This window comes from Mustela lutreola, chromosome 10 (assembly GCF_030435805.1).
Source record: "Mustela lutreola isolate mMusLut2 chromosome 10, mMusLut2.pri, whole genome shotgun sequence".
NCBI classification, from domain to species: domain Eukaryota; kingdom Metazoa; phylum Chordata; class Mammalia; order Carnivora; family Mustelidae; genus Mustela; species Mustela lutreola.
Window position 1 is genome coordinate 41,085,890 of NC_081299.1, and position 27,120 is coordinate 41,113,009.

Below are 27,120 nucleotides of genomic sequence, written 5' to 3' on the forward strand. Positions count from 1 at the left end.
TTGTCACTAGGAAGGAGCCCACCGAAGGCAAGGGAACAGAGACATTGGTCAGAAGACACTGGTGGGAGTCATAACATGAAAGGAGTAATCTGTTACCAAGGATGAGGGAGGCTTGGAAGATTGACCAGAGAAAGGACTAGGAATATTCCGTGTAAGGATATAAAAGGCAGAAAGTCAAATATTCACCTGTACTGTATTTAGTTTTATTCTTGTACTGACTTCAGAGTTCTCTTAATATGTCAACTGAATTATCAGTAAAACCCAGTTATTGAGGAAAACAAGCCAACATACTTGTCATATTTATTCCTCCTTTGCAGAGGAAGTCTTGTCTACCTGGGAAGCCTAAATGTGGAGCAGGGGTCACCAGCAAAATGAGGATGGCAGTGTTAACCTTCGGCATTGTTGTAAGATCAGAGAAAATACATATAAATACTCAACATGATATCTGGCAAGTAGCAGGACTCAAATATTAGTAGGACTCAAATACTAGTAGCTGTTACTATTATTTTTTAAAATTTTACCTCATTTTGCTGATGATCAATCATGCTGCTGTGTCTGGAATCCTCTTTTCTCTTTTTTCTAGCCTAGGGTTTTGGCTACAGGTAACTGAAATTAGTTTTTTTTTTGTTGTTGTTGTTTGTTTTTTTAAAGATTTTACTTATTTCTTTGACAGAGAGAGATCACAAGTAGGCCAAGAGACAGGTGGTGGGTGGGAGGGTTGGGGGGGAAGCAGGCTTCTTGCTGAGCAGAGAGCCCGATTGGGGGCTCAATCCCAGGACCCTGGGATCATGACCTGAGCCGAAGGCAGAGGCTTAACCCACCGAGCCACCCAGGCGCCCCCGAAATTAGGTTCTTGAAAATGCTACACACTGAACATGATAACCAGGATGCAAAGCTGATTGCCTGCTATTTAGGGAGCTCTCAGTTTTTTATAGAAGAATGCCTACTGAGAATATTTATTAGAAAAGCAATGATGATAACAGTTGGGTATAGGTTCTTTACCAAAGGTTTGCATGCATTTTATTTAATTTTTTTTTTAACAACTCCAAGAGACAGTTATGAGGAAAACTGAGACATAGAATGCTAAATCATTTATCTGGGGTACACAGTTTAGAACAATAATTACAGTACAATAGAGACTATAGTGCAGTAGAGACTAAGGAATTGTAGAAGAGAGATCTTGGAAGCATCACAGAGGAGATGATTTTGTTACAGGTTTTGAAGGATGAAAAAGACAGAGGGATAGGTAGGGCTGGAAGCCTGCCTACATAGATAGATAAATAGATATATAAATATACAAATAAAGATATAAACATATAAGCATATAAATATATATAAATAAATATATAAATATAAATTAAAAATTTAAAAAAATTACCACACTTCAGAGAAAGGAGAAACATTCTGGGTATGGGGAAACTATGTGCAAAACTTGGAAGTATGAAAAAGGATGACTTGTTTGAGAAATGTAAGAGTATAGCATGTTTCAGAATAAATAGCAGGTAAGGGGAAGAGATATGAGTTCAGTCTGGAACAAAATAGATCATCAAAGGCTTAATGGCTGGCTGGCTCAGTCAGTGGAATGTGCAGCTCAGTCTCGGGTTTGTGGATTCAAGCCCCACAGTGGGGGCATAGAGATTACTTAAAAATATAGGGGAGCTAGTGTGGCTCATTTGGTTAAACATCCAACTCTTGATCTTAGCTTGGGTCTTGATTTCAGGGTCCTGAGTTTAAGCCCTGCATTGGGTTCCATGCTAGGTATGGAGCTTACTTACAACTTTTTTTTTTTTTTTTAAATTTTCAAAAGTGTCATGTACCAGAGTAATAAAATACCTTCTTTATAAATTAAGGAGAGGCATTGGTTATTTTAGCCATGGAGATGTCATTATCACATTTGTGGCTTCAAAGAATTAGTGGGAGCTGTTTGCGGAATGCTCTGAGGAGAAGGGAGATTAGAGGCAGGAAGCCCAGTTTGGAGCTTACTGCAGAGGTTTTGTGAAAGGTGATGAGAGCTTGAGTAAAGGCAGTAAGAATGACCACACAGGGGTTAAACACAAAAGATCTATGACAGAATTTGGTGACTAACTGCATGTAAGAGAATAAGGGAAAAGAAGTTCAGAATTATACCCAGCTTTCTGACAGATGTATCCAGGACTGTGTCTTTTTTACTGCTCTGTCACCAGTGTCTACCTGCTGTGGACATGTATGCACTCAGTAAGTATTTTATTGGATGAAAGTATAGTTTTGGAATATATCCGCATAAATGCAGTTGTTGGATGAAAGTATAATTTTGGAATATAGCAGAGGTAAATGTAATTGTTAAGGAAAAATATGTGGAATTATCCTACTGAAGGAAGCTTCAGAGTTTCAGATTCCTGAGAAAACAACCTTCCTTTAAAAGGAGTCCCAGGGGGTGCCTGGATGGCTCAACTGGTTAAGCATCTGCCTTCTGCTCAGGTCATAATCCGAGTCCTGGGATTGAGCCCCACCTCCGGCTCCCTGCTTGGTGCGAAGCCTGCTTCTCCTTCTTCCACACCTCCTGCTTGTGTTCCCTCTCTCGCTGTGTCTCTCTGTCAAATAAGTAAATAAAATCTTTTTTTAAATAAATAAAATAAAAAGAGTCACAAGACCAGTGATTTAGACTTGAAAACAATCTCTCAGATAAGTGGAGAGCAGTGTCTTGACTTTTATTTGCACAGAGTAATGGAAAGACTATGAGTAGAATATAACTGTTTGAAGTATGTGCATTGACTCTTGACCATTTTTCTGTCTATGGGTTTGTAGCCATCTTGCAGAATTTAAGAATATAAATCAAATGGAGTCCTTTCCTTTTAGGAATCTACTTTTTTTTTTGTTAAAGATTTTATTTATTTGACAGAGAGAGAGAGAGAGATCACAACTAGGCAGAGAGGCAGGCAGAGAAAGAGGCAGAAGTAGGCTCCCTGCTGAGCAGAGAGCCCGATATGGGGCTCCATCTCAGGACCCTGAGATCATGACCTGGGCCAAAGGCAGAGGCTTAATCCACTGAGCCACCCAGGTGCCCCTAGGAATCTACATTTTTATGTAAATGAGATGAATCAAGGTAATTCTATAAGCACAACGTGTAGTTCTAGTCATGTGGACAGGATGGTTCATGGTGGACAGAGAAAAGTAAATCTGAGGTATAGGCTGTTTGGAAAGAAATGCCCTTTTTAGTTTTATGTATAGATACTAGAACTAAGCTGACACTGTCTGATTTTTTTTTTTTTTTTGAATGATTTGTCATCATAAGAATTTTTTTTTTAAATTTATTTATTTGACAGAGATCATAAGTAGGCAGAGAGGTAGGCAGAGAGAAGAGGAGGAAGAGCCGACGGGGCTCGATCCCAGGACCCCGGGATCATGACCTGAGCTTAAAGCAGAGGCTTTAACCACTGAGCCATCCAGGCACCCCCATAAGAATTTCTTTTAATGTTATTTACTCTTTGTACTTAGTGAATTGGTTTAAACATAGTGACATGCTATAAATTATTACAAATATAAGTCATAAATTGTAAGGACAGCTGAATTAGTGACATTTTGCTATATCTAGATTGTGTTTTATAGGATGGAGTTAAAGCCTGTGGAATGTGAGTTTATGTCTGAGATTATACTTCAGTCTTGGTCTGGAAATACATGCTTCCCTGAAGAACAGTGACGATAGTATATTAACAGCTTATAGCTAAGTACAGGGAAAGAAGGAGGTAGCTTTAGGGATCTCGCTGCCTGAGCAAAATTCCTTGGAGAACTACTGGGGGCAAAGAATGAAGTCTTTAGAAAAGTTATTCACTAGGAATATTTTAAGATTATAATGTAGAAGGGCCTCAACTATACTTTATATCTAAGGATACACTAGCACCTTTTTTTTAAGTATTAAAGGGCTTCCTATCCACAGTGTGCAGGAATAATCCCTATTTTTGAAAAACTTGTGAAGCATTTTACTTAAAGTAACATAAATCAATCATGATAGTGTGTTATTAATATGGTTCTTTCATTTTGTTAGACTACATCTATTTTGGCCTTGTTTGCCTTGGAAGTGGACAAAAGAATAAGTAGCAAACGCTCTTTTCTTGTAGATATACTTTATTGCTTTGCTTTAATTTTCTTATGAATTTTCTAACATATATTAACTTCTTTCCCTCTTTTCTTTCATTGCCTAAGCCAAAAATTCAGTGATTATGTAGCACCATTCTTCCTTTCTGAGTAACACTTACCCTTGGCAATCAGTGAAAATATGTTTGAAGTTTTATATTTCTTCTCAGTCTCTTCATAAATGGATACTTGGCTTCAACCCTCGCAAAATCACCCTCTATCCCTTCTCTCTCTCTCCCTTCTTCCCCAGAATGTATTATAAAGATGTATTCTACTTTTAGCTTCCACTGGAGAAGGGATTTATTTTCTAGCAAAATATATTTGAGTACTGACTGATAATCAATAAACTCAATAGAACTTTCGATAGTAAGATTCTTTAGGAGGCCAGATTTACCAAATTTCAGAATTAATTGAATCTGAGTCTTTTCAAACCCAAAATAAAATTTTTCAGCCTATCATTCCCAACCTATTTTTCTTTCTATATCCTCTGTGTTGTGGACTAGCACTTTTACTTACCCAATTAACCAAATTTATACAAAGAAAGAGATGCAGATACAGAGAAAGTATAACCAAATACACTTTCTCTGTATCTGCATTTTCTGCATTCTCCCTACATGACTGAGTCACCGTGTCCATTGAATTCTACTTTTCTCTATCCCGTCTGTCTACCCTCTCTATCCCAGAGTCCAAGTCTTATTTCTTTCTTTGTAGTTTTATGACTATCATTTTTAACTTCTTCTCTCCTTTGTTCTCATCTCTGTTCTGCAAAGTACCCTCCTTATGATGTCTGGGTGAGCTCTCTAAAACCCTTTATTCCTAAGCCCCAGCCCATACCCCCAGTATTATAAGTCTTAAAGATTGAAAACTCATATCCTAATTTTTTAAAATTCAAGGTAAGGGATAGTGACCCCATTACTAAAACCTAGAGTTAAAGTTGTTGGGAAACACCTTCTGCTGGAGCTAAAATGATTAGGAGAGGGTGTCTGGGTGGCTCAGTTGGTTAAGCGACTGTCTTTGGCTCAGGTCATGATCCTGGAGTCCCAGGATTGAGGCCCACATCAGGTTCCCTAAGTGGAGCGTCTGCTTCTTCCTCTGACCCTACCCTCTCTTGTGTGCTCTCTCTCTCAAATAAATAAAATCTTCAAAAAATAAAATTATTAGGATATATTTACATATAAATTTGGGGAGGATTTTCATTTGCCAGGAATAAGTTGACTTAAAAGCATGTGATTAGTACGGTTTCACTTACTTATGGAGCACAAGATATAATAACATGGAGGACATTGGGAGATGGAGAGGAGAAGTTAGTTGGGGGAAATCGGAGCGGGAGACAAACCATGAGAGACTGTGGATGCTGAGAAACAAATTTGTTTGGGTTTGGAGGGGAGGAGAGTGGGGGGTTACATGAACCTGGTGGTGGGTATTAAGGAGGGCACATATTGCATGGAGCACTGGGTATGGTGCATGAAAAAATGAATCTTGGGAACACTGAAAAAATAAAGTTTAAAAAAGCACGTGATTATAGAATAAATTAAAAAGAACCCATTAATCTACATTTTATTTTCACTGTTTTGACTGAATCAGAGAGTTGCCCAATACAATGCTGACTCTGTCCAGAAGAAACAACAGTATTCCTTCAGATAGTCAAAGCAGAAGTTGTGGGGATGAAACACTTTTGTAAATATTTGCTTGTGTTTTATTCAACAGTTTGGAAATTTTAGCTAAAACTGTTTCCAGATCTTTGAGGGAGTCCATTGTGCAGCTTTAAAGGTTACTAAGCAGAAGTAATGTTTTTTTTTTTTTTAAAGATTTTATTTATTTGACAGAGAAATCACAAGTAGACGGAGAGGCAGGCAGAGAGAGAGAGAGGGAAGCAGGCTCCCTGCTGAGCAGAGAGCCCGATGCGGGACTCGATCCCAGGACCCTGAGATCATGACCTGAGCGGAAGGCAGCGGCTTAACCTACTGAGCCACCCAGGCGCCCAGAAGTAATGATTTTTAAAAAAATTGAATCTTTTAAAAATTTTTTATTTTTTCATTAATATATAATGTATTATTAGCCCAGGGGTAGAGGTCTGTGAATCGCCAGGTTTACACACTTCATAGCACTCAACTATAGCACATACCTTTCCCAATGTCCATAACCCCAGAAATAATGATTTTTTAGGAACGTAAACCTATTTTTAGATTTCAGATGTGAAAGTGGAACCATATATTGAGTAATGAAATCAATGGATGTTTATTGAACATTTGTTTGCCTGGGATGGTTCTCAGGGTTTGGGTTATATCTGTAAATAAAGATCCTTTCCTTGGTGGAGCTTATATTCTAGTGACAAGAGACAGATTATAAATAATAAATATACACATATACATACATTTGTTAGAAGGAGCCAGTTTGCTGGAGGGGAAAAAAGGTAGAGCAGGATATAGGGAATTGGCCATGCTGGTCTGGGGTGGGGGGCGTTTTTTTATGCTGGTCAGGAGACATCATTGAAAATGTGTCATTTGAGATGAATTATCATTTGTCTTGTAAATATTTATTAGTTGCTAAGAACATGTTATACTTTGAGAATATCAGATTCCATCTTAAACCTCAGGTAAATGTAATACAAACAAACAGGTATTATATTGATACAGATGCCTTGATAGAAGTGTACATAGATTTTTCTTTGATCTCACCATTGCTGTTATTATGGTAAGCAGATTATTTAAAACTATGTCTCTTAAACTTGAGTATCAGAATACTGGCTTAGGTTACTTTAGATTTAGAGTTATGTGAATTGGTTTTTCTCTCTATATACCTCTTTAGTACTTTCTTTAAAAAAAGACCCTCTGACTACCCAACCTGTCCAAACTTGTTAAAAATTACAGTCAGTGGCACCTTGAACCACCCGGTTATCTAAGTGGAATCTTTTATTCAGTATCAGTCCAGTCATTAATCATGTATCCATGAATAAATATATAATAGAACCTATAAAATGTGCAAGGTACTTTGCTAAGTGCTAGAGATACAACAAATAAGACAAGCTTCTGCTTTCTAGGAGCTTACATTTTAGTGGAATAAGCAATCAATATGTAATCAGTTAAGATGTTATATATATTATACACCAGTGTTTGTCAAATCTTTTGGTGTCAGGCCCACTATACAAACTTATTGAGGACTCCAAAAACTTATTATTTGGGTTATATATATTGATATGTACCAGGTTAGAAATTAAAACTGAGGGACTTAAAAAATTATGTATTTACTTAAAAATAATCAGTAACAAATCCATTATACTAATAACATTTTATGAGAAAATAACCATTTTCCCAAACAAAAGAGAAGAATGATATATTGTTTTACATTTTTGTAAATCTTTTTAATGTCCATCTTAATAGAAGATAACTGGATTCTCATACCTGTTTCTGTATTAAGTCTTTTCTGATGTGTTTTGGTTGAAGTCTATGAAGAAAATACAGTCTCATACTGATACATAGTTAGAAAAGGAGGAGTATTTTAATAGCCTTTGGGTAATGTGAATACTCTTTTTATAGTTCACCAAAACTCAATAGGTGATAGTTTATTAAACTATAACAATGAAATTTACATATGAAAATACTCTGTTAACATTAAAATCCATTCATCTGTCTGACACATTGAATGGATCTTTTACCCTAGGTACGATTTATAACATCGTGCATTTGTCATACATGGATCTTACAAATATTGACACATACCATTATGTGACATAAAGAATCACATTTGTTGATACTGCCTTAAACTCACTAGAAAAAGGCTGTTAAGTATTGAAAAATCTGTCAAGGTCATGGTGGCTGGCAAATACAGGTTTTTAAAAACTCTAATATTTTGGAGGGGGAGATGAACCATGAGAGACTATGGACTCTGAAAAATAATCTGAGGGTTTTGAAAGGGCGGGGATGGGAGGTTGGGGGAGCCTGGTGGTGGATATTATGGAGGGCACATATTGCATGGAGCACTGGGTATGGTGCATAAACAATGAATTCTGTTACACTGAAAAGAAATTAAATAAAAAAAAAAAAAAGAAAAAGTTAAAAAAAAAACCACCTCTAATATTTGCTTGAAAGCCTGGATTTTATAATTGGCAACCCCTTCTCTCACTTTTCCCCGAAATGACAGGTTTATTTCCATCCTTTCAGGTAAGTGTCTGCCAAGTACCTCAATCTGAATAATACAGTTTGTCAGTTGTTCTTTCTACAAATGCTGTTCTATGAGAAAAGTGCCACTTAGTTTATAACTCAGACAATTACACAGGTAGTTTTCCTTGAGATAATTATTACACTTTGGTAAGCAGAAGTGCTTGTGCATAGTCTCTGTCATATGGACTGTTATAAAGCATATATGTAAGGGTAAGATTTAATAATGTTTCTTTTTTCAGGAGCATTCTTAAGTAAACAGGAATTTTTTTCTTAAAAGTAAAAAATGGTGGTAAAAAATATAAAAACTGCCAGTTCAGCTTGGAGCCATGGCCCCCATTTGTGCTAAGTTGCTGGCAGTTTTATCACTATTGCTCTTGCACCATCAGCACAAATGTCAACACAGTGACAAACACAGATAACCTGTTAGTACTGTCATGAAAGTAGCTTTGCCCTAAGAATGCCTTGACCTCATTGGACCCTGGTGTTGTTATATATCTTATTTCATCTTGTTTTCACAGTAAGTCTTTGAGATAGTTGGTGATACTAACCTCTTGAAATTTGTGTGTACAACTCAGAGGTGTTAAATACTCTACTCCTCAGGTGGACACAAAAGTAGTAAAAGTTGGACTCAGACCCAAGTTTTTGGACTAGAATTTTTTGCTTTTGTTCTTTCTGCTCTATATACTGTCTCCAAAGTGTGGAAAGGTTTATATTGTTATCTCTTAAGAAGGACTTTGTCTAGCAAAAGGGACATGGAATGAGACTTATTTAACAGAGGTCGGATTGCTTGAAGCCTAGAGATTTCATTTGTATTTGCTGCTTTCTGGGTATTATGTCATTGCAAAATACTAAACTTTTCTGTTTCTATATTCTGGAAAATAAGGATAATAATAATACTTATCTCACATAGTTGTGAGGATTTAATTAGTTAATACATGTTATTTTTTTAAAAGATTTTATTTATTTGACAGAGATCACAAGTAGGCAGAGAGGCACTGGGGGTGGGGTGGGGGGAAGCACTCTCCCTGCTGAGCAGAGGCCCACTGCAATCTAGGGGCTCGATACCAGGACCCTGAGATCATGACCTGAGCTGAAGGCAGAGACTTAACCCACTGAGCCACCCAGACGCACCATACATGTATTTGTTTAGACATGAGTTAGACTATATTAATACAAATTAAGTACTCAATAGAGTTAGCTTTGATTATTTACACAGAGATAAGACTTAAGCATTTCAGCTGAGGGGGGAACTTGAGGAAAGTCTGGGAAGTGTAACTCATGTGAGCATTAATTACCATAAAACTGATTATAGTGGCTCCTGGAGGAATATGTTGGGAAGTGAGTAGGAAAGAGGCAGATTTGGACCCTGTTATTGCTGGAATACAGTTACTAACTATGGTTCAAAGTGTGCCCCTAATGCCTGAGACAATAGCTGGTATATGGCATGTATTTATATACTACCTGAATACTGGAATATTTGAAGACACTTAAGGAAAGAGAAAGCAGGTCCTCCTATCATGAACAACATATGTAGAGAAGGTGACATTTCGGAAGAATGAATATGTTTCCAGTAAGCAGATATTAGAGGTTGCCAGAATGGGTAAAGATAACATCTCACTCAACAATGTGCTACCCAGCCTAGTGATTGTACTTTCAGGATAAATGAATTCAGATCATGGTGTCTTCTCCTTGCTTACATCTGTAACACAGTACCTGATTCATATTGGGGCTCAGTAGATACTTGAGGAGTGTCTTAGCACTTAATCTTGTAAACATGTTTTTTATATAATGTTTTTATTTCACAATAACTTGCAGAGAAAACAAGACCTTCCTGATTTTAGAGTCTAATTCTTCTTTTTACTCCAGTTACAAAACAGGCAAATAACCCCTTCCTTTTGCAGATAGGCAGTAATGTATTTGCAGTTGTCATATACCTTAATGGAGTAGAAAATGTGAGCATAAGAGGACAGATTCCTGAGCAGTGCCTCAGGAATGGCAAAGTATAAGAATTTTGGAAACTTGTCTTAAAATGTATTTTAAAAATATCTGCTTCAAATGTCTATAATGTAGGAAATGTGAATAGATACATAATAAAGAGCAAAGATTACAGAATCCTGAAAATGTAAGTATTTTATTTACCAAATGAGTATTGTTTTTCCTTCTGTGCACCTTATATTGTTTCTGTATATAAGGTAGGCATTATTAGGAATTAGGAATTAGAATGATCCCTTCCCTAATCTTTTACTCTAGCTAATCATTTATTAGAGTATTTTTTTAAGATTTTATTTATTTATTTGACAGAGATCACAAGTAGAGCAGCAGGCAGAGAGAAAGAGGGGAGCAGGCTCCCCACCGAGCGGAGAGCCTGATGAGGGGCTCTGTCCCAGGACTCTGAGATCATGACCTGAGCTGAAGGCAGAGGCTTAACCCACTGAGCCACCCAGGTGCCCCATTTAGTAGATTATTAATAGAATTTTCTCTTGAGGCTATTTGTAATAATAATATATTCATATTTTAGTATATGTAAGCCACTATCATAAGTAGTATACAGATTAATAATCTTTTTTTTTTTTTAAGATTTTATTTATTTATCTGAAAGACAAAGATCACGAGTAGGCAGAGAGGCAGGCAGAGAGAGAGGAGGAAGCAGGCTCCCTGCCAATCAGAGAGCCTGATGCAGGGCTTGATCCCAGGACCCTGGGACCACAACCTGAGCCGAAGGCAGAGGCTTTAACCTACTGAGCCAACCATGTGCCCCCAGATTAATAATCTTATTTATGGGCCCAGCACACTTCGCTGCGCAACTCAATAATCTTATTTAAACATCACAACAGCCTTATAAGGTCTAGCTACTATTATCATTCCCATAGGTAATATCATCATACTTAGATTATAAACCTTAGAGATTTTAAGTAACTTGGTCAAGGTCTGGCTGAATAAGGGCAAAAGTAGGTATCAGAACCAACCTTCCTGGCTTTTGTACTGTGCTGCCTAAGAGATGCTGGACAGCAGTAGCTTTGTGGGACATTGGGTGGCTTAGGGCAGTGTTTTCCAAACTGTGGAGATGAGCATTTTTTAAAAAGTGAGATACTACACAGAGGAGATGTCAGTGTGTATGGCATGGTAGTTAGAGCAGACATTTTCTTGTGAAACTAATGTTTCAGTTTTATATGTATATCTTTATGTACACATATATGTGTATATGTATTGTGGAACTGGGTCATGGTCACAAAGTCTATTTTTTTTTAAAGATTTATTTATTTTTTTAGATAGAGTGAATGCGGGGAGGGGCTGAGGGAGAGGGAGAAAGAGAATCTTAAGCAGATTCCCTGCTGGGCATGCAGCATGACGCTGGACTCAATCTCACGACCCTGACATCATGACCTGAGCCAAAATCAAGTCAGGCGCTTAACCAGCTGATCCACCCAGGTGCCCCCAAATGTATATCTTATCATGGGTCAAACAAAATTTGTAACCTTCTAGCTCAGAGAATGGAAAGAGTTTGAAAAAGGTAATGAAGAGGAGGCATAGATGTTAGAGAAGAAATTTTAGAGATAAACTGAATGTATAAATAATATTATAAAAAGGGGAAGAGTTTGGGCACCTGGCTGGCTCAGTCATAGGAGCATTTGACTCTTGATCTCAGGGTCATGGGTTCAAGTCCCATGTTGGGTATAGAGATTAAAAAATAAATGAACTTTAAAAGGAGGGAGAGTAACCTATCTACACATTTGGGAAAAATAATGCACTATTTATAAGTTGTTTTAACTAATTTATTAAATTTAGGGCCCTTTTAGCAAGGGTTCACTCAAATTGTATAGCTTTAATATCACTTTTAGAGAACTGCCTTTGCAGGTGTTTTGTGAATTGTGCATATCATAGCTATATTTTTATTCTTCATATAAATAATTTATTATGATTAAATAATAACCAGACATTTATTGGTTCTTCATATACACAGGATATTTTTCATATTAGATCCAGTGGGGTAGAGATTTGTTTACTGACTCATGGGAGAATGGGAGAATGTGAGCCAGGTTATTCAGAATAATAGAGTATTGAATTTTCAGGTAGAACGGATGATTGAGTCCAAGCTTCCAATTTCATTTATAATGATCATAAAAAACACATAATGTTAAATTTATCTTAATCATTTTAAATGTACAGTTTAGTAGTGTTTAGTATTTTCACATTGTTGTAAAAAATTAGTTAAAAAAAAACCCTGCTTTTTGTCTTGAGACACCATACCTGCTAAATACTAATACCTCCTCCCTCTTCTCCCTAACCCTTGATAACCACATTTTTAATTAGTTTCTATTATTCAGACTATTTTAGATATTCATATGAATAAAATCCTATAGTAGTTTCCTTTGTGATTAGCTTCATTTGCTTAGCATGACATCCTCAAGGATGATCCATGTGGTGGTTTGTGATAAGACTTCCTCCTTTTTAAAAGCTGCATAATATTCCATGGCATGTGCATTCTGCATTTTCTGTATGTAGTCATCTGTCAATGACAGGTTGCATTCACCTTTTGGCTCTTGTGAATAATGTGTTGTGGATTTGCAAATACCTCTTTGACATTCTATTTTGAATTCTTTGGATAAATACTCAGTAATGGAATTACTAGAGCATGTAGTAATTCTGTTTCTAATTTTCTGAGGAACCTTCATACTGTTTTCCATAATGGCTCTGCTATTTTATATTCCCACCAACAGGGTACAAGGATTCCAGCTTCTTTGCACCCTCATTACTTAATATTTTGTTCTTTTTATAGTGGTCATCCTGGTAGGTGTGAGGTGATATCTCATTGTGGTTTTGGCCTTAATTTCCTTAATGGTTAGTGATGCTGAGTATCCTTTCATGTACTTATTGGACAGTACTTGAGTGTCTTCTTTGGAGAAATGTCAAGTCAAGTCCCTGGTCCATTTTTAAATTGAGTTGTTTTATGTTGTTGAGTTATAGAAGTTCTTACATATTATGAATGTTAACCCCTTATGAGATACATGATTTGCAGTTATTTTCTCTCATTCTCATTTTTTTCTTTCAGTTGTTTCCTTTGCACAGAAATTTTTTTAAGTTTGTTGTAATTCCATTTGTCTCTTTTTTTCATTTTGTTGCCTATGCTTTTCGTGTCATATCCAAGAATTCCTTGCCAAATCCAGTGTTCTGAAGCTTTCTCTTTCTGTTTTCTTGTAGTTTAATAGTTTTAGGTCTTGGATTTAATCTAGTTTGTTAATTTATTGCATATGGTGTAAGGTAGGAGTCCAAATTCATTCTTTAAAATGTGGATATCCAGTTATCCCAGCACCATTTGTTGAAGAGACTGACTTTTCCCCATTTGTAGTCTCGGCACTCTTGTCAAAAATCATTTGGCCACACATGCAAATTGAGCTCTCTCTTCCTTTCCATTGGTCTATATGCTTATCTTTATGCCAGTAAGCCTCCAATTTGAAGATGGTAAAATGAGTATTCAGATGCGTGACTTGCTAATGTCAACACTAGAAAAAAAGTAGCAAAGCGTGGGCTATATTTTCTCTTTAAAAAGATTTTATTGATAAATTTGAAAGAGAGAGAGCGAGAGCAGGAGAGGGTGGAGGGGCAGAGGGAGAAGCACTGACTTCCTGCTGAGGAGGTAGTCCCACATGGAGTTTGATCCCACTGAGATCATGACCTGGGCTGAAGGTAGTCATTTAACCAACTGAACCACCCAAGTACCCTTGGGCTATATTTTCTGACATTTAGCTCTATATTATCATACAGTAATTTGCCACATGGTTACCTTTGCTTATTCTGTCCTTTTTACCTTTGAATGCCTCCCTTGTCAATGCCCGCCCCCTTCACATATCCCTTCTCCCTCTTCTTCGCCAAACTCCCTGTCCTTCTTTCTCCACTCCTTCGCCACACACCCACACCTTGCCTCTAATTCTTACTTTTAAAAACTTGACCTAATCTCCTTGCTCCAGAAGCCTTCCCTGAGTTCATGTCCATAAACATACACCCCTTGGGGTAGGTTCTTGGACTCTGCTTACACAGATTTACTCAGTCATTCTGTGTAGTAGCAGTTGTCATTTGACATATATTTCTCCCTGTCATTTGAATGTATGTTTTGTATAGATAGGGACGGGGTCTTATTTGACTTATATCTCCAGTTTTCTGACAGTACTTGGTATACAATAGTTTCTGAATGAATGTTGGGTGGATATAGATGGACAGAAGGATGGAAGGATAGATCTAATACTGTGTTAAACACGATGGTTAATATAATCAGAAGACCTAAAATCTTATCATAGAGATGAAACTTAAACACATGAAAAGTGTAAATAGCAGTGTGTGGGGGGTTAAGATTAAATTTTATAGTTTGCCTGTAAATACTTGATTGAAGAATAATTGGGTGATGCATTAGCATTTGTAAGTCTTCTAGGAGTTCTAAGGTGAAAAAGAGTACTGCTGCTGGACTAGATTTGTAAGGTTTCATGGAGGAGAACTAGGACTTCTGAGGTTTGTGGTATTTAAATACATAGGAGGAGGGTAGAGTAAATGTTAAGATTAAAGGAGAGACAAAGTATTCCATGATCAGGAAGATTTTTAGAGTATTTAGAGGTCTTAGAGAAGATATTTTGGTTCATATAAAACAAGCATGAAATGGAAGATGTGGAGGGATTTTACTAACCGGGAGGTTATGTGAATTCTGTAGAATATGGTAGAATGTTGAGGTTTTTTATAAAGAGCATTTCAGTATAAGCTAGTGAGGTGTGCAGGCTGCTTTGGAGGTAGCAGATTATAGCACATGTACTACATTTGTGATGATACTTTGTTTACAGACATAAGACTAAATGAGTTCTTGAGTGAGCATGTAGTCAGGAGGAAATGAAAGTAATGATATAGAAAGGGACTGTATCAAGGAATAATCTTATGAGCCTTGTATCTGCTTTCATTTTCGAGGGGTGGCAGATTTAAAGATGATTGCTATTTGGTGGCCTGATGCCGTGAGAATGGCACCCGTTGTCATGTCCCAGCCATTACTCTCAGTTCAGGCCTTACTCTTAACAACCATCTCCTAACTGGTGTGGCCCCCTCCAGTTTTGCCCCATTTTTCATTCTCCACAGTACTGCCAGATTGATGTTGCTGATCCGCAGATTAGATCATGTCAGTCTCAAGCTTGAACATTTTAAGGGCTTATCCATTTCTTCTTTTTCTTCTTCTTTTTTAAAATATTGTATTTATTTGACAGAGAGAGACAGTGAGAGAGGGAACACAAGCAGGGGAAGCTGGGGAGGGAGAAGCAGGCTTCCTGCTGAGCAGGGAGCCCGATGTGGGACTTGATCCCAGGACCCTAGATTATGACCTAAGCCTAAGTAAGATGCTTAACAACTGAGCCACCCAGGTGCCCCTGAGCTTTCCATTTCTTTCTTTCTTTCTTTCTTTCTTTCTTTCTTTCTTTCTTTCTTTCTTTCTTTTTTTTTTTTTTTTAAGATTTTATTTATTTATTTGACAGAGAGAGATCACAAGTAGGCAGAGAGGCAGGTAGAAAGAGAGGAGAAGGAGGCTCCCTGCCAAGCAGAGAGCCCAATACAGGGCTTAATCCTAGGACCCTAAGATCATGACCTAAACTGAAGGCAGGGGCTTAACCCACTGAGCCACCCAGGTGCCCCCCAAGCTTTCCATTTCTTAAAGATAAAGTCTGTTTATACTCGTTGGGCTGGGATCCTAATCTTTCATCATTTTGTCCTTCCCAAAGGAGTCCAACATTCTAGACACATTCAGACCAGTTTCCCAAATACACCTTTTTCATCATGTCTCAGTGTTTCATGAACATTGTTAGTGTTGTTTCCTCTTTCAAGATGTCCTTATCCTTCTCTACTTAACAACCTAATTCTATTCTATGACTTAACTCCTCAAGGAGCTCCCTGATTTTTTATTCACTTGCTCTGTTGGTGGCATAAGCCATGTATTTATACAGCTAAATACAAATCTCTCTTTTGAGCTCCTTTAAATCAGGATTTAGATCATTGATTTGTTAATCAATTAACATGCTCTGCAATAATATTAATAATAGTTTAATGCTTATTAAGCACTTACCTTATGTCATTTACCTGTCTAAGTGTTGTATTTGTATTAACTCATTTAATCTCTTCAATAACCCTATGTAGTAGACACTATTACTGTCATCTTACAAATGAGAACAGCGAGGCTTAGAAAAGATTAAGTACCTTGTTGCAAATTATATGGTTAAAAACTGCCAAAGCTCAGGGTTGGATTTAGGGTTCATGTTCTTTAACTCCATATGTCACAGTGACTTACTATGACATTATCTAAATGATGTTTTTTGATGAACTAAAATTCTTAAGTTTGATGTAGTTAAATTTATCTGTCATTTTCTTTATAATTAGAAGTTCTGTGTCTTGTTTAAGAAGCAGTTTTCTCTTCCCAAATTATGATGGTATTCTCCTGTTTTACTTTCTGGAAACTTTGTTGTTCTTTTGCAGTTAAGAATAAAGGAATCACCTGGAATTAATTTTTGTGTGTAGTACAAGGTAGGGTCAGGTTTCATTTTTTCCCCATACTGTCCTACCACCACATACTAAAAGATTGTTACTTAACTGGTGTTTGGTCCCACATTTACACAACTCAAGGGTCTGTGTATATGAGTGGGCCTGTTTCTGGGCTCTACTCTGTTTCCTTGGTGTGTTAATCTGTCCATGCTCTAAAACCACTTTTTCTTAATTACTATAGCCTTATAATATGACTTTATATTTGGTACAGTAAACCATCTACAAATGGTTCTGTCTTTTCCAGAAACCCTTTGTTGTTCTTTATCTTTATACCATCTTGCATTTGTATTTTAGAATCAGCTTGACAAATTCTAAAAATACCTTTTGAAATTTTAATTTGCACTGCTTTTAATCTATAGGTTAATTTGAGTATGTTGCTGTATTGAATTTTTCCAATCCTTGAAATGGTATTTCCATTTACTCATATATTCTTTGATTTATCATAGTTTTAAATATAATTTTTAAAAATTTAAAACAATCTTACACTTAAAGAAAAGTAGCAAGTACTGTACACCCCCCCCCAGATTGAGAATAAATTACTAAATTAATGTCCCATCACCCCTGAATGCTTTATATTTCCTGCAGATAAGGAAATTTTCTTTTTTTTTTTAAATTTTATTTATTTATTTGACAGAGATCACAAGTAGGCAGAGAGGCAGGCAGAGAGAGAGAGAGAGAGAGAGAGAGAGAGAAGCAGGCCCCCCGCTGAGCAGAGAGCCCGATGCGGGACTCGATCCCAGGACCCCGAGATCATGACCTGAGCCGAAGGCAGTGGCCTAACCCACTGAGCCACCCAGGTGCCCAAGGAAATTTTCTGGTATACACACTATATAACCACTAAAATCAGGAAATTAACACTGATGCATTAATGCCTTCTAATCCTTAGATTGTGTTCAAATTTCTCCAGGTGTCCCAGTAATGTCCTTTATAGCAATAGGATCTGGTTCAGCATCACATTTTATGTTTAGTTTTCACATGTCTTTAGTCTCTTTCAGTCTGGAATGGTTCCACAGTCTTTCCTTGACTTTTATAACCTTAACTTTTTTTTTTTTTTTTAAGATTTTATTTTTAAGTAGTCTCTACATCCAACATGGGGCTTGAACCCACAGTTCTGAGACTAGGAGTCACATGTTCTACTTGCTGAGCCAGCCAGGTACCCCTGACCTTGACAGTTTTAAAGGTTATAGGTTAATTATTTTGTATCATGTCCCCAAGTTTGTTTTTTTTTTTTTTTTTTGGATTTTTTTTTTCATTATTTGATTGAGATTATATCTCTTTGGCCCAAAGATCACAGAAATGATTCTATGTTCTTATTGCAGGGTTTGTCCCACTCTGATGATACTTACTTTGACCATCTCATTAAGGTGGTATTGCCAGGTTGTTAAATTTCATCTTTTTCCCTTCTTAATTAATATTTTGTGGGAAAGTATTTAGAAACTATGCTTCTATCCCATTCCTCGTCAGACTTTTAGTTTATGTATATCAGTAGTAAATGTGGTTTCCTATTTTACTCAACAAGACTATAATTCTTTACTATCATTATTTATTTTGATGCCCAGATTGCTCTCAATTTGGCCAGTAGAATTCCCTTTAAGCTGATTTCTTTGTTCTTTTGACATTTCCCTATAATTCTCTGATATTTCCTTACTTTATGGCACAAAAAAGTATTCCCTTACTGCCTTACTTTCTGGCACCAAAAAAAGTTGTTCCAGGCTTATTTTCTCCCTTACTCATTTAGTTCCATAGTCAACCATTTTTCTAAGAAGCCCTGGTATCTTTTAATGGAGAGTGGTATTTAGAAGTCAACATGTAGTGTTAGGTGTATTTGATGCTGTTAGGTGTCATGGCACCCAGGCCCTCTCATAGCTAGGAAACATATATGTTATATACATATGTGCACATACATAGGCACTCATGTCCATGTGTATTTGTTTACTTATATATTGAAACTATGAGTTAATATCAATACCTTATTCCTAGAAGCCATTCTGGTTTTCTCACTTACACATTTGTTACACTGTTTTCCAGCCCCTTAAAGTGAGAAACCTTTTATCTTTGTTATGTCTACTTATTTGGCCAATCCTTCTGTATGTAATTAGTACCCCATCATTACCTATTTCCTTATGTGAATGTCATCCTTATTCCCCTCAGCCTTAGAAACCTGTGCCAGGTTGATTGTGTTCCCTGCAACGTTGGCTCCCTGTTCACCTTTCTTGGATTCACTCTGACTCCTCATGCTGGACTTCTCCACTGTGTGGATTCCTTCTCCATCCTGTTTTGGGTTTTGATGCCTCATGCCACATTGTCTGTTGGTATGATGTATAGTAGTCCCACCTCATGCACAGTTTTGCTTTCTGTGGCTTCAATTACCCACAGGTGACTCAGTTTTGGAAGCAGATGATCCTTCTGACATATTGCCAGGTCAGTAGTAGCTTAATGCTACTTCACAATGCCTGTATTAATTCACTTCATTTCATCATGTAGACATTTTATCATCTCCCATCATCACAAAAAGGGTGAGTATAGTACATGAAGATATTTTTAGGGCACAGAGGTATGTGAGGAACAGACCACAGTCATACAGCTTTTATTATAGTATATTCTTATAATTGTTCTATTTTATTAGTAGTTATTGTTGTTAGTCCCTTACTAATTTATAAATAAATGTTATCATATGTATGGGTAAAAACACTGGCTATATAGGGTTTGGTACTATACATAGTTTCAGGCATCCTGGGCATCTTGGAACATATCCCTTGTCAATAAGGGCAGGGAGTATTTTAGGCCCTCCACATACTGCTCAGGCTCTGATGTCCTGAGCTGGATCTTTCACTCAATTTGGTATAATATTTCTAACTAAACCGGAGAGCTCATTAGATTTTTCCCTATAATGTTCCTTTTCTGTTTCAGGATTCCCACATTGCATTTAGTTATGGCAGTTTCTTACTCTTTTCTTGTCTTTCATGACCTTGACTTTTTTTTTTTAATTTTTGTTTTTTAAGAGATTTTATTTACTTATTTATTTGGCATAGAGAGAGCACACAGGCAGAGGAGGTGGGAGAGGGAGAAGTAGGCTCTCTGCTGAGCAGGGAGCTGGATGTGGGGCTTGATCCAAGAACCCTGGGATCATCACCTGAACCAAAGACAGCCACTTAACCAACTGAGTCACCCAAGCACAGTGATGACCTTGACATTTGTGATAAGTATTATTTTGTAGCATGTCTCTCAATCTGGGCATATTTGATGTTTTCTCATGATTAGATTGAGATTATATATTTTTGGAAGAATACCACATAAGTGATGCTGTTTCCTCCTCCGTGGGTTGTATTGGGAGGTACATGATGTCAATAAATGTATTACTGGTGATGTTAACCTTAATCACTGGACTGAGGTGGTATCTGCCAGATTTCTCCATCCTAAAATTACTGTTTTTCTCTTTGTAATTGATAAGTATCTTGGGGAAAACACTTTCAGACTTTGCTAATATCTAGTTAGTTTCTTCTCAAACTTTTGCCCACTGATTTTAGCTATCAATATGTCTTCAGTGGATCTTGCTTGTGATAATTACTGCTGTGGTTTTTGTCTAACGATGATTTTTAAATCTCTCTCATTCCTTCTGTACTAATGAATTGTAATTCTTCTGAAGAAAAGCTGTGCCTTTTTCGCCATTTATTTACTTAATTATAAATTACTTATATCATTATTAGATTCTTGGATTTATTTTATTCAGTGGGTTATAGCTCTGTGTTACCATTCTATGGCTCAAATTCTTCAGGAGTTGGCCATTGGAGCTCCTTCAGGTTGACTCCTGTTTCCTTTTGACATGCCCCCATTCTTTTCAAGCACTTCCTCAACCTTCCTACCTACCTACCAACCTACAATATGTAGGTAATTTGTCAGTTTCATTAGTTATTTCAGGTTAACTCTATTTTACGTCTGTCCTCAATTTGATTATTTTATGTTCTTTATCATTTCCACTCATTTTTAATTTAATCTTCTGTTGTTTTCAGCCTTTTCGCTTTTCTATACATAGATTTAAGGCTATAAATTTCCCTTTATGTACTATAACTGCATCCAGCGAGTTTCAGTATGTCCCATTTTCATTCAGGCAGTTCTAAACATTTTCAAATTTCTTTCTTTTTTCTTCTTTCTTTCTTTCTTTTTTTTTTCTTTTTAAGATTTTACTTATTTTTTTGAAAGAGAGAGAGAGATGCACTAACAGGGGTGGGGTGTGGAGACGGTGCAGAAGGAGAGAGAGAAAGAAGTAGGCTCCCCACTGAGCAGGGAGCCCCATGCAGGCCTCATTTCCAGGACCCGGGGATCATGACTTGGGTGAAGCCAGATGCTTAACTCACTGAGCCACCCAGGCATCTTTCAACATTTTCTAATTTCTAATAAGATATTTTTCTTTGAACAATGGATTATCTAGTAGTAGTTTTTCCCCTAAACATTTGAATATTTTCTAATTTATACTTTGTAACTGATTTCTAGCTTATATTTTCACTATGAATATGTTTTGTATGATTTCAATCCTTTGAAATTTGTTGAGATTTGTTTTAGGGTTCATTATATGGTCAGTTTTTGGAAATGTTCTGTGTGTGCTTGAAAACAGTGTCTGTTTCATATTTGTGGTGTGTAGTGTTCTATGTATGTCCATTGGATCAACTTTATATCAGATTGTTCATAATTTCTAAATTCTTACTAATTTTTGTGTACTTCATCTAATTATTTAATGAATGAGATGTATTAAAATCTGCCACTGTGATTATGGTATTTTGTCTATTTTTCCTTGTATTTTCTATGCTTTTGCCATATAGAACTTTTTAAATCCGTGTTTTTAGTTACTTAGAAATTTACATTTATTTTATCTTCTTGATGACTTGAACCTCTTGTATTTGCAAAGTGAACCTCTCATCTGGTAAAGTCTATTTTATGCAGTTTTAATAATAGCAACTTTTTGGAGTTAGTGTTTTCTATGATCTTTTTTTATGGTTTGTCTTTTTCTCTACTCCTACTTTTAGTATTTCTGCATCCTTATGTTTAGTGTCTCTTGTAAACATCATAAAATCTTTTTTTTAACATCTTAATTTTAATTTTTTTCACGGTTCCAAGATTCCTTGTTTATGCACCACATCCAATGCTCCATGCAGTACGTGCCCTCTTTAATACCCACCACCAGATTCACCCATCCCCCCACCCCTCTTCCCTTCCCAGACCCTCAGTTTGTTTCTCAGAGTCCACAGTCTCTCATACTTCATCTCTCCCTCTGATTTACCCCAATTCACTTTTCCTTTCCTCTTTCTAATGTCCTCCATGTTATTCCTTATGCTTCACAAGTAAGGGAAACCACATGATAATTGACTTTCTCTACTTGACTTATTTCACTCAGCATTATCTCTCCTCCAGTCCTGTCCATGTTGATACAAAAGTTGGGTAGTCATCCGTTGTGATGGCTGTGTAATATTCCATTCCATATTGTCTTTATCCATTCATCTGTTAAAGGGCATCTTGGCTCTTTCCACAGTTTGGCAGTTGTGGCCATTGCTGCTATGAACATTGGGGTACGTATGGCCCTTCTTTTCACAACGTTAGACAGCATCATAAAATCTTGTTTAAACCCACCCCCCCTTTTAAAAAAAAATATTTTATTAGAGAGAAAGAGAGTATACACCCATGCTAAATAGTGGGGGTGGGAGCAGAGGGAGAGGGACAAGCAGACTTTGTGCTTGAGCTAGTGTTGAGCTAGTTGTGGGGTTAGATCTAGATCCTGGGACTGTGAGATCATGACATGAGCTGAAACCAAGAGTCTGATGCTTAACCAACTGAACTGCCCAGGTGTCCCTAAACCCTTTTTTTTTTTTTTTTTTAAATTTAAGATTTACTTATTTGAGGGGGAGAGGAGGCAGAAGCAGAGGAGAGAGAGAGAAATCCCAAGCAGGCTCCATGCCCAGGGCTGCGGAACCCAGTGTGGGTTCCCAATCTCTCCACCCTGAGATCATGACCTGAGCCAAAGTTAAGATTTGGGTGCTTACTGACTGAGCCACCCAGGTGTCCCTCCTTTCTTTTTTTAATTGGAACATTTACATACTTCATTTACACTTAATTTAATTGTTGGTATTTTAAGGTTAAAAATTTATCATTTTACCATACATTTTCTTTTTGTCTTGCATATTCTGTTTCTTTTATCTTTCTTTCTTGTCAAGTTTTGGATTATTTTTCATTATTGAATTTTTAAATTTATTATGTTGTAAGTTAAATACAATCTTTTAGCGATTACTCTAAAAATTGTAACAAATCCTTCAGTTGCCAAAATTTAATGTCAATTGGTAGTTTTATCTTCTTCCTGAACATTGCAGAACGTTAGAATTCTTTAATTCCATTTTCTCTTTCCCAGTCTACTTGCAATTGTTTTGTATTTAATTGTGTATGTATGTATTTACAACATCACAAGAGTGTATTTTATGTAGTTAGTATTCATTTAGTTTTCCCCACATACTAAACCATTTTTTAAAAAAAATTTTAAGTTTTTATTTAAATACCAGGTAGTTAATATTACAGTATAATATTGGTTTCAGGTATACACTTTAGTGATTCAGAACTTCTATATAATACCCACTGCTCATCACAAGTACACTCCTTAATCCCTATCACCTATTTCCCCTGTCCCCCACCCACCTCCCATCTGGCAACCATCAGTTTGTTCTCTCTGGTTAAGAGTCTGTTTCTTGGTTTGCCTCTCTTTTTTCTCCCCAATGCTTTGTTTATTTCTTAAATTCCACATATGAGTGAAATCATACGGTATTTGTATTTAACTGACTTACTTCACTTAGCGCAATACACTCTACTCCATCCATGTCCTTGCAAATGGCAAGATTTCATTCTTTTTTATGGTTGAGTGATAACTCATTGGTATGTATGTGTGTGTGTGTATATTCTTTATCTGTGCATTAGTTGATGGACACTTGGGCTTTTCCCATAGTTTGACTGTTGTTGATAATGCTGCTATAAACATTGAGGTTCATGTATCCCTTTGAATCAGTATTTTTGTGTCCTTTGGGTAAATACCTAGTAAAATACCTAGTAGTGCAGTTGCTGGGTCCTAGGGTAGTTCTGTTCTTAACTTTTTGAGGAACCGCCATAATGTTTTCCGGAATAGCTGTACCAGTTTAGATTTCCACCAATAGTGTAGGAGGCTTCTCCTTTCTCCACATCCTTTCCAACATCTGTTGTTTCTTGTGTTGTTAATTTTAGCTATTCTGACAGGTGTTAGGAGATACCTCATTGTGATTGGTATTTCCCTGGTCATGAGTGATGTTGCATCTTTTCATGTGTTTGTTGGCCATCTGTATGTCATCTTTGGAAAAATGTCTGTTCATGTCTTCTCACTTTTTAATTAGATTATTTGTTTTTTCAGTGTTCAGTTGTATAAATTCTTTATATATTAATATACTTTGGATAGTAACTCTTTATCAGATACATCATTTGCAAGTATCTTCTCCCATTTCATAGATTGCCTTTTAGTTATGTTCATTGTTTCCTTCACTGTGCAGAAGCTTTTATTTTGATGAAGTTTATTTTTCCTTCTGTTTCTCTTCAGGAGACATATTTAGTCAGAAAGAGATTATTGCCAGTGTTCTCCTGAGGATTTTGATGGTTTCCTGTCTCACATTTAGGTCTTTAATCCATTTTGATTTTATTTTTGTATATGCTGTAAGAAAGTGATCCAGTTTCAGTCTTCTGCGTGCTCCTGTCCAGTTTTCCCAACACCATTTATTCAAGAGACTGTCCTTTTCCCACTGAATATTCTTTACCACTTTGTCAAAGATTAATTGACTGTATAGTTGTGGGTTCATGTCCAGGTTTTCTTTCTATTCCCATTAATCTGTGTGTCCGTTTTTGTGCCAGTACCATATGTTTTGATCACGACAGCTTTGTAATATAACTAGAAGTCTGGAATTGTGATGTCAACTTTGCTTTACTTTTTTCAAGATGTGTTTGGCTATTTGGGGTCTTTTATGTTACATACAGATTTTAGGATAGTTTGTTCTAACTCTGTGAAAAATGTTTGTGGTATTTTTCTTCTTTTTAAATTTAATTTTATTTCTTTTCAGTACTCCAAAATTCATTGTTTATTGTTTATGCTGATAGGGATTGCATTAAATGTATAAATATGTAAATTGCTTTGTTTATTTTAACAATATTTGTTATTCCAATCCATTAGCATGGAATGTCTTTCCGTTTGTCTCCTTTTCAATTACTTTGATCTGTGTTTTATAGTTTTCAGAGTACTAGTCTTTCACCTCTTTGGTTAGGTTGATTCCTAGGTTTCTTATGGTTTTGTGTGCTTATTATTTTTGATGCTCTGTTCTTTCCTGCTTCTGCCATCTTGCATCAGACATTATCCATGTGTGCATGAAGAATACTTTGTCGAATTTTTTTTAATGAGTGTGCTCTCCTGGAATTTACAATTCCTCCAGAAGAAAAGTGTCCTTAAATATGAGGCTTATCTTCTGGATGTTTGTCTTCTAGATTTTGTCCTGTTAATTCTTTACTACTTGTTGTTTTCTGTTGTCTCCAGTGAGTTATTTTTAATAATTATTCCAGCTTTTCTAGTTGTTCTCAATGAGAAAGGAGCTTGCTATTATTGAGCGTAATTATTCCTTTGGTTGTAAACTGCTGCAAGTAGATTGCATGTTTAGAAAGGATAGGAAGTTGAACCTGTTCAGAAAATGGTGCAACTAAAAACTTTTCCTGTTAGTATTGAGGTTTAAAATACTTATTTTCAAACATGAAGCTATATTGTAGAAATTAACATTTCAATTTTTATAATCTTTTATTCCAGCTCGTGATGCTGATGAGCGAGAGAAATGGATCCATGCCTTAGAAGAAACAATTCTTCGACATACTCTTCAGCTTCAAGTAAGAGTCTTTACATGGCTTCTGGGTAGTGCATTAGTTTTTTTTTTGGTTTGTTTTTTGTTTTTTAAAATAACTGTGATAATGATGTAATAAAACTTATTTCTGAATCGCTTATTCTTACCTTCATAGTGTTATATAGTAAAGTTATAAAGCATTTTCTTGTGCTTTCTATAGGGTAAAATACTGATTTTTATCTTAAAATAAGACGGTTCAAGGCAATATTGAATATGAAATGCTATGTTAAAAAATGCTACGTTAAAATGCTATGTTAAAAAGATCATTTTTAAATTTAGTATCAATTTTAAATTTAGTATTTTAAATTTAGTTGGTTATTGATAAAACCAAATTTTGCATAGATAAATGCTAAGAGGTTGACTACCTTTTCTTGTTACAGGATTTGGCAGTTACCATGTGTTAGGCAGGAATCTCTGGGATGAAAGTAATAGGGGGGAGAAAAAAACCCAAACTGGTTTAAGTAAAAAGTAAATCTGGCTGAGTTGTGGTTTGAAGTAGGCACTTCACCAGTGTCTTGAGGACCCAGATTCACCATTTCTGTTTTCATGCTTCTTTCCTTCTGGGGTGGCTTTATTTTTAGATGGGTTCTCTTTGTGGTATAGTAAGATGGTAACAGCTGTTTCAGCCTCCCATTATTGAGATATATAACCTGCTATTAGGAGAATGCTTTAGGTGCTCCAGTCCACAGGAGGCTCTTTTTCTTCCTGGACCACCGTAGGCCTCATAGGATTAGTGCTGATTACCTAAACTTCAGTCATTTTCCTAATCCTGACCAATCACAGTTTCACAGTCATATGTTCACTACAGTAGCTGGGATGTTATGTGCTTTAACACTTTGCTGTTAGGATAGAAGATGGTCCCCACCAAGCAAAGTCAGAATAGGGAAAAAGAAGATGCTGGGTGACAAAAACAACAAATGTCTACTCTGTCATACTGAGGATAGTTTTCCATGTTTATTCTTCAATGTAAGAGCTTATATTGTGGAATTGGAGGATGTTGTTTTAATTATTTTGAGTGATTGAATTATACAAAAGTGACATTTTTTTTTTTAATATTTTTTTTCATAGATTTTATTTATTTATTTGACAGAGAGAGATCACAAGTAGGCAGAGAGGCAGGCAGAGAGAGAGAGGAGGAAGCAGGCTCCCTGCTGAGCAGAGAGCCTGATGTGGGACTCGATCCCAGGACCCTGAGATCATGACCTGAGCCGAAGGCAGCGGCTTAACCCACTGAGCCACCCAGGCACCCCAAAAGTGACATTTTATAACTCTTTTTCTCTACTTATTTTTGTCCTGTACCAGGAATTGACTTGATTAGACAAGGTGGTTAAGGTGGTGTAGGGCATCCCAGGTCCTGCAAG

The 27,120-nt window shown here is 36.5% G+C and overlaps 1 protein-coding gene across 5 annotated transcripts in view; it reads left to right on the forward strand.

Moving 5' to 3' along the window:
* Positions 1–27,120, forward strand: part of OSBPL9 (oxysterol binding protein like 9) — a 165,181-nt gene that overhangs the window by 66,722 nt on the left and 71,339 nt on the right. For all 5 annotated transcript variants that reach the window (XM_059136137.1, XM_059136140.1, XM_059136136.1 and 2 more), the window contains exon 4: positions 25,669–25,745. In XM_059136137.1, coding sequence (XP_058992120.1) covers positions 25,669–25,745 — 77 coding nt within the window. The remainder of the gene's footprint in view (positions 1–25,668; positions 25,746–27,120) is intronic.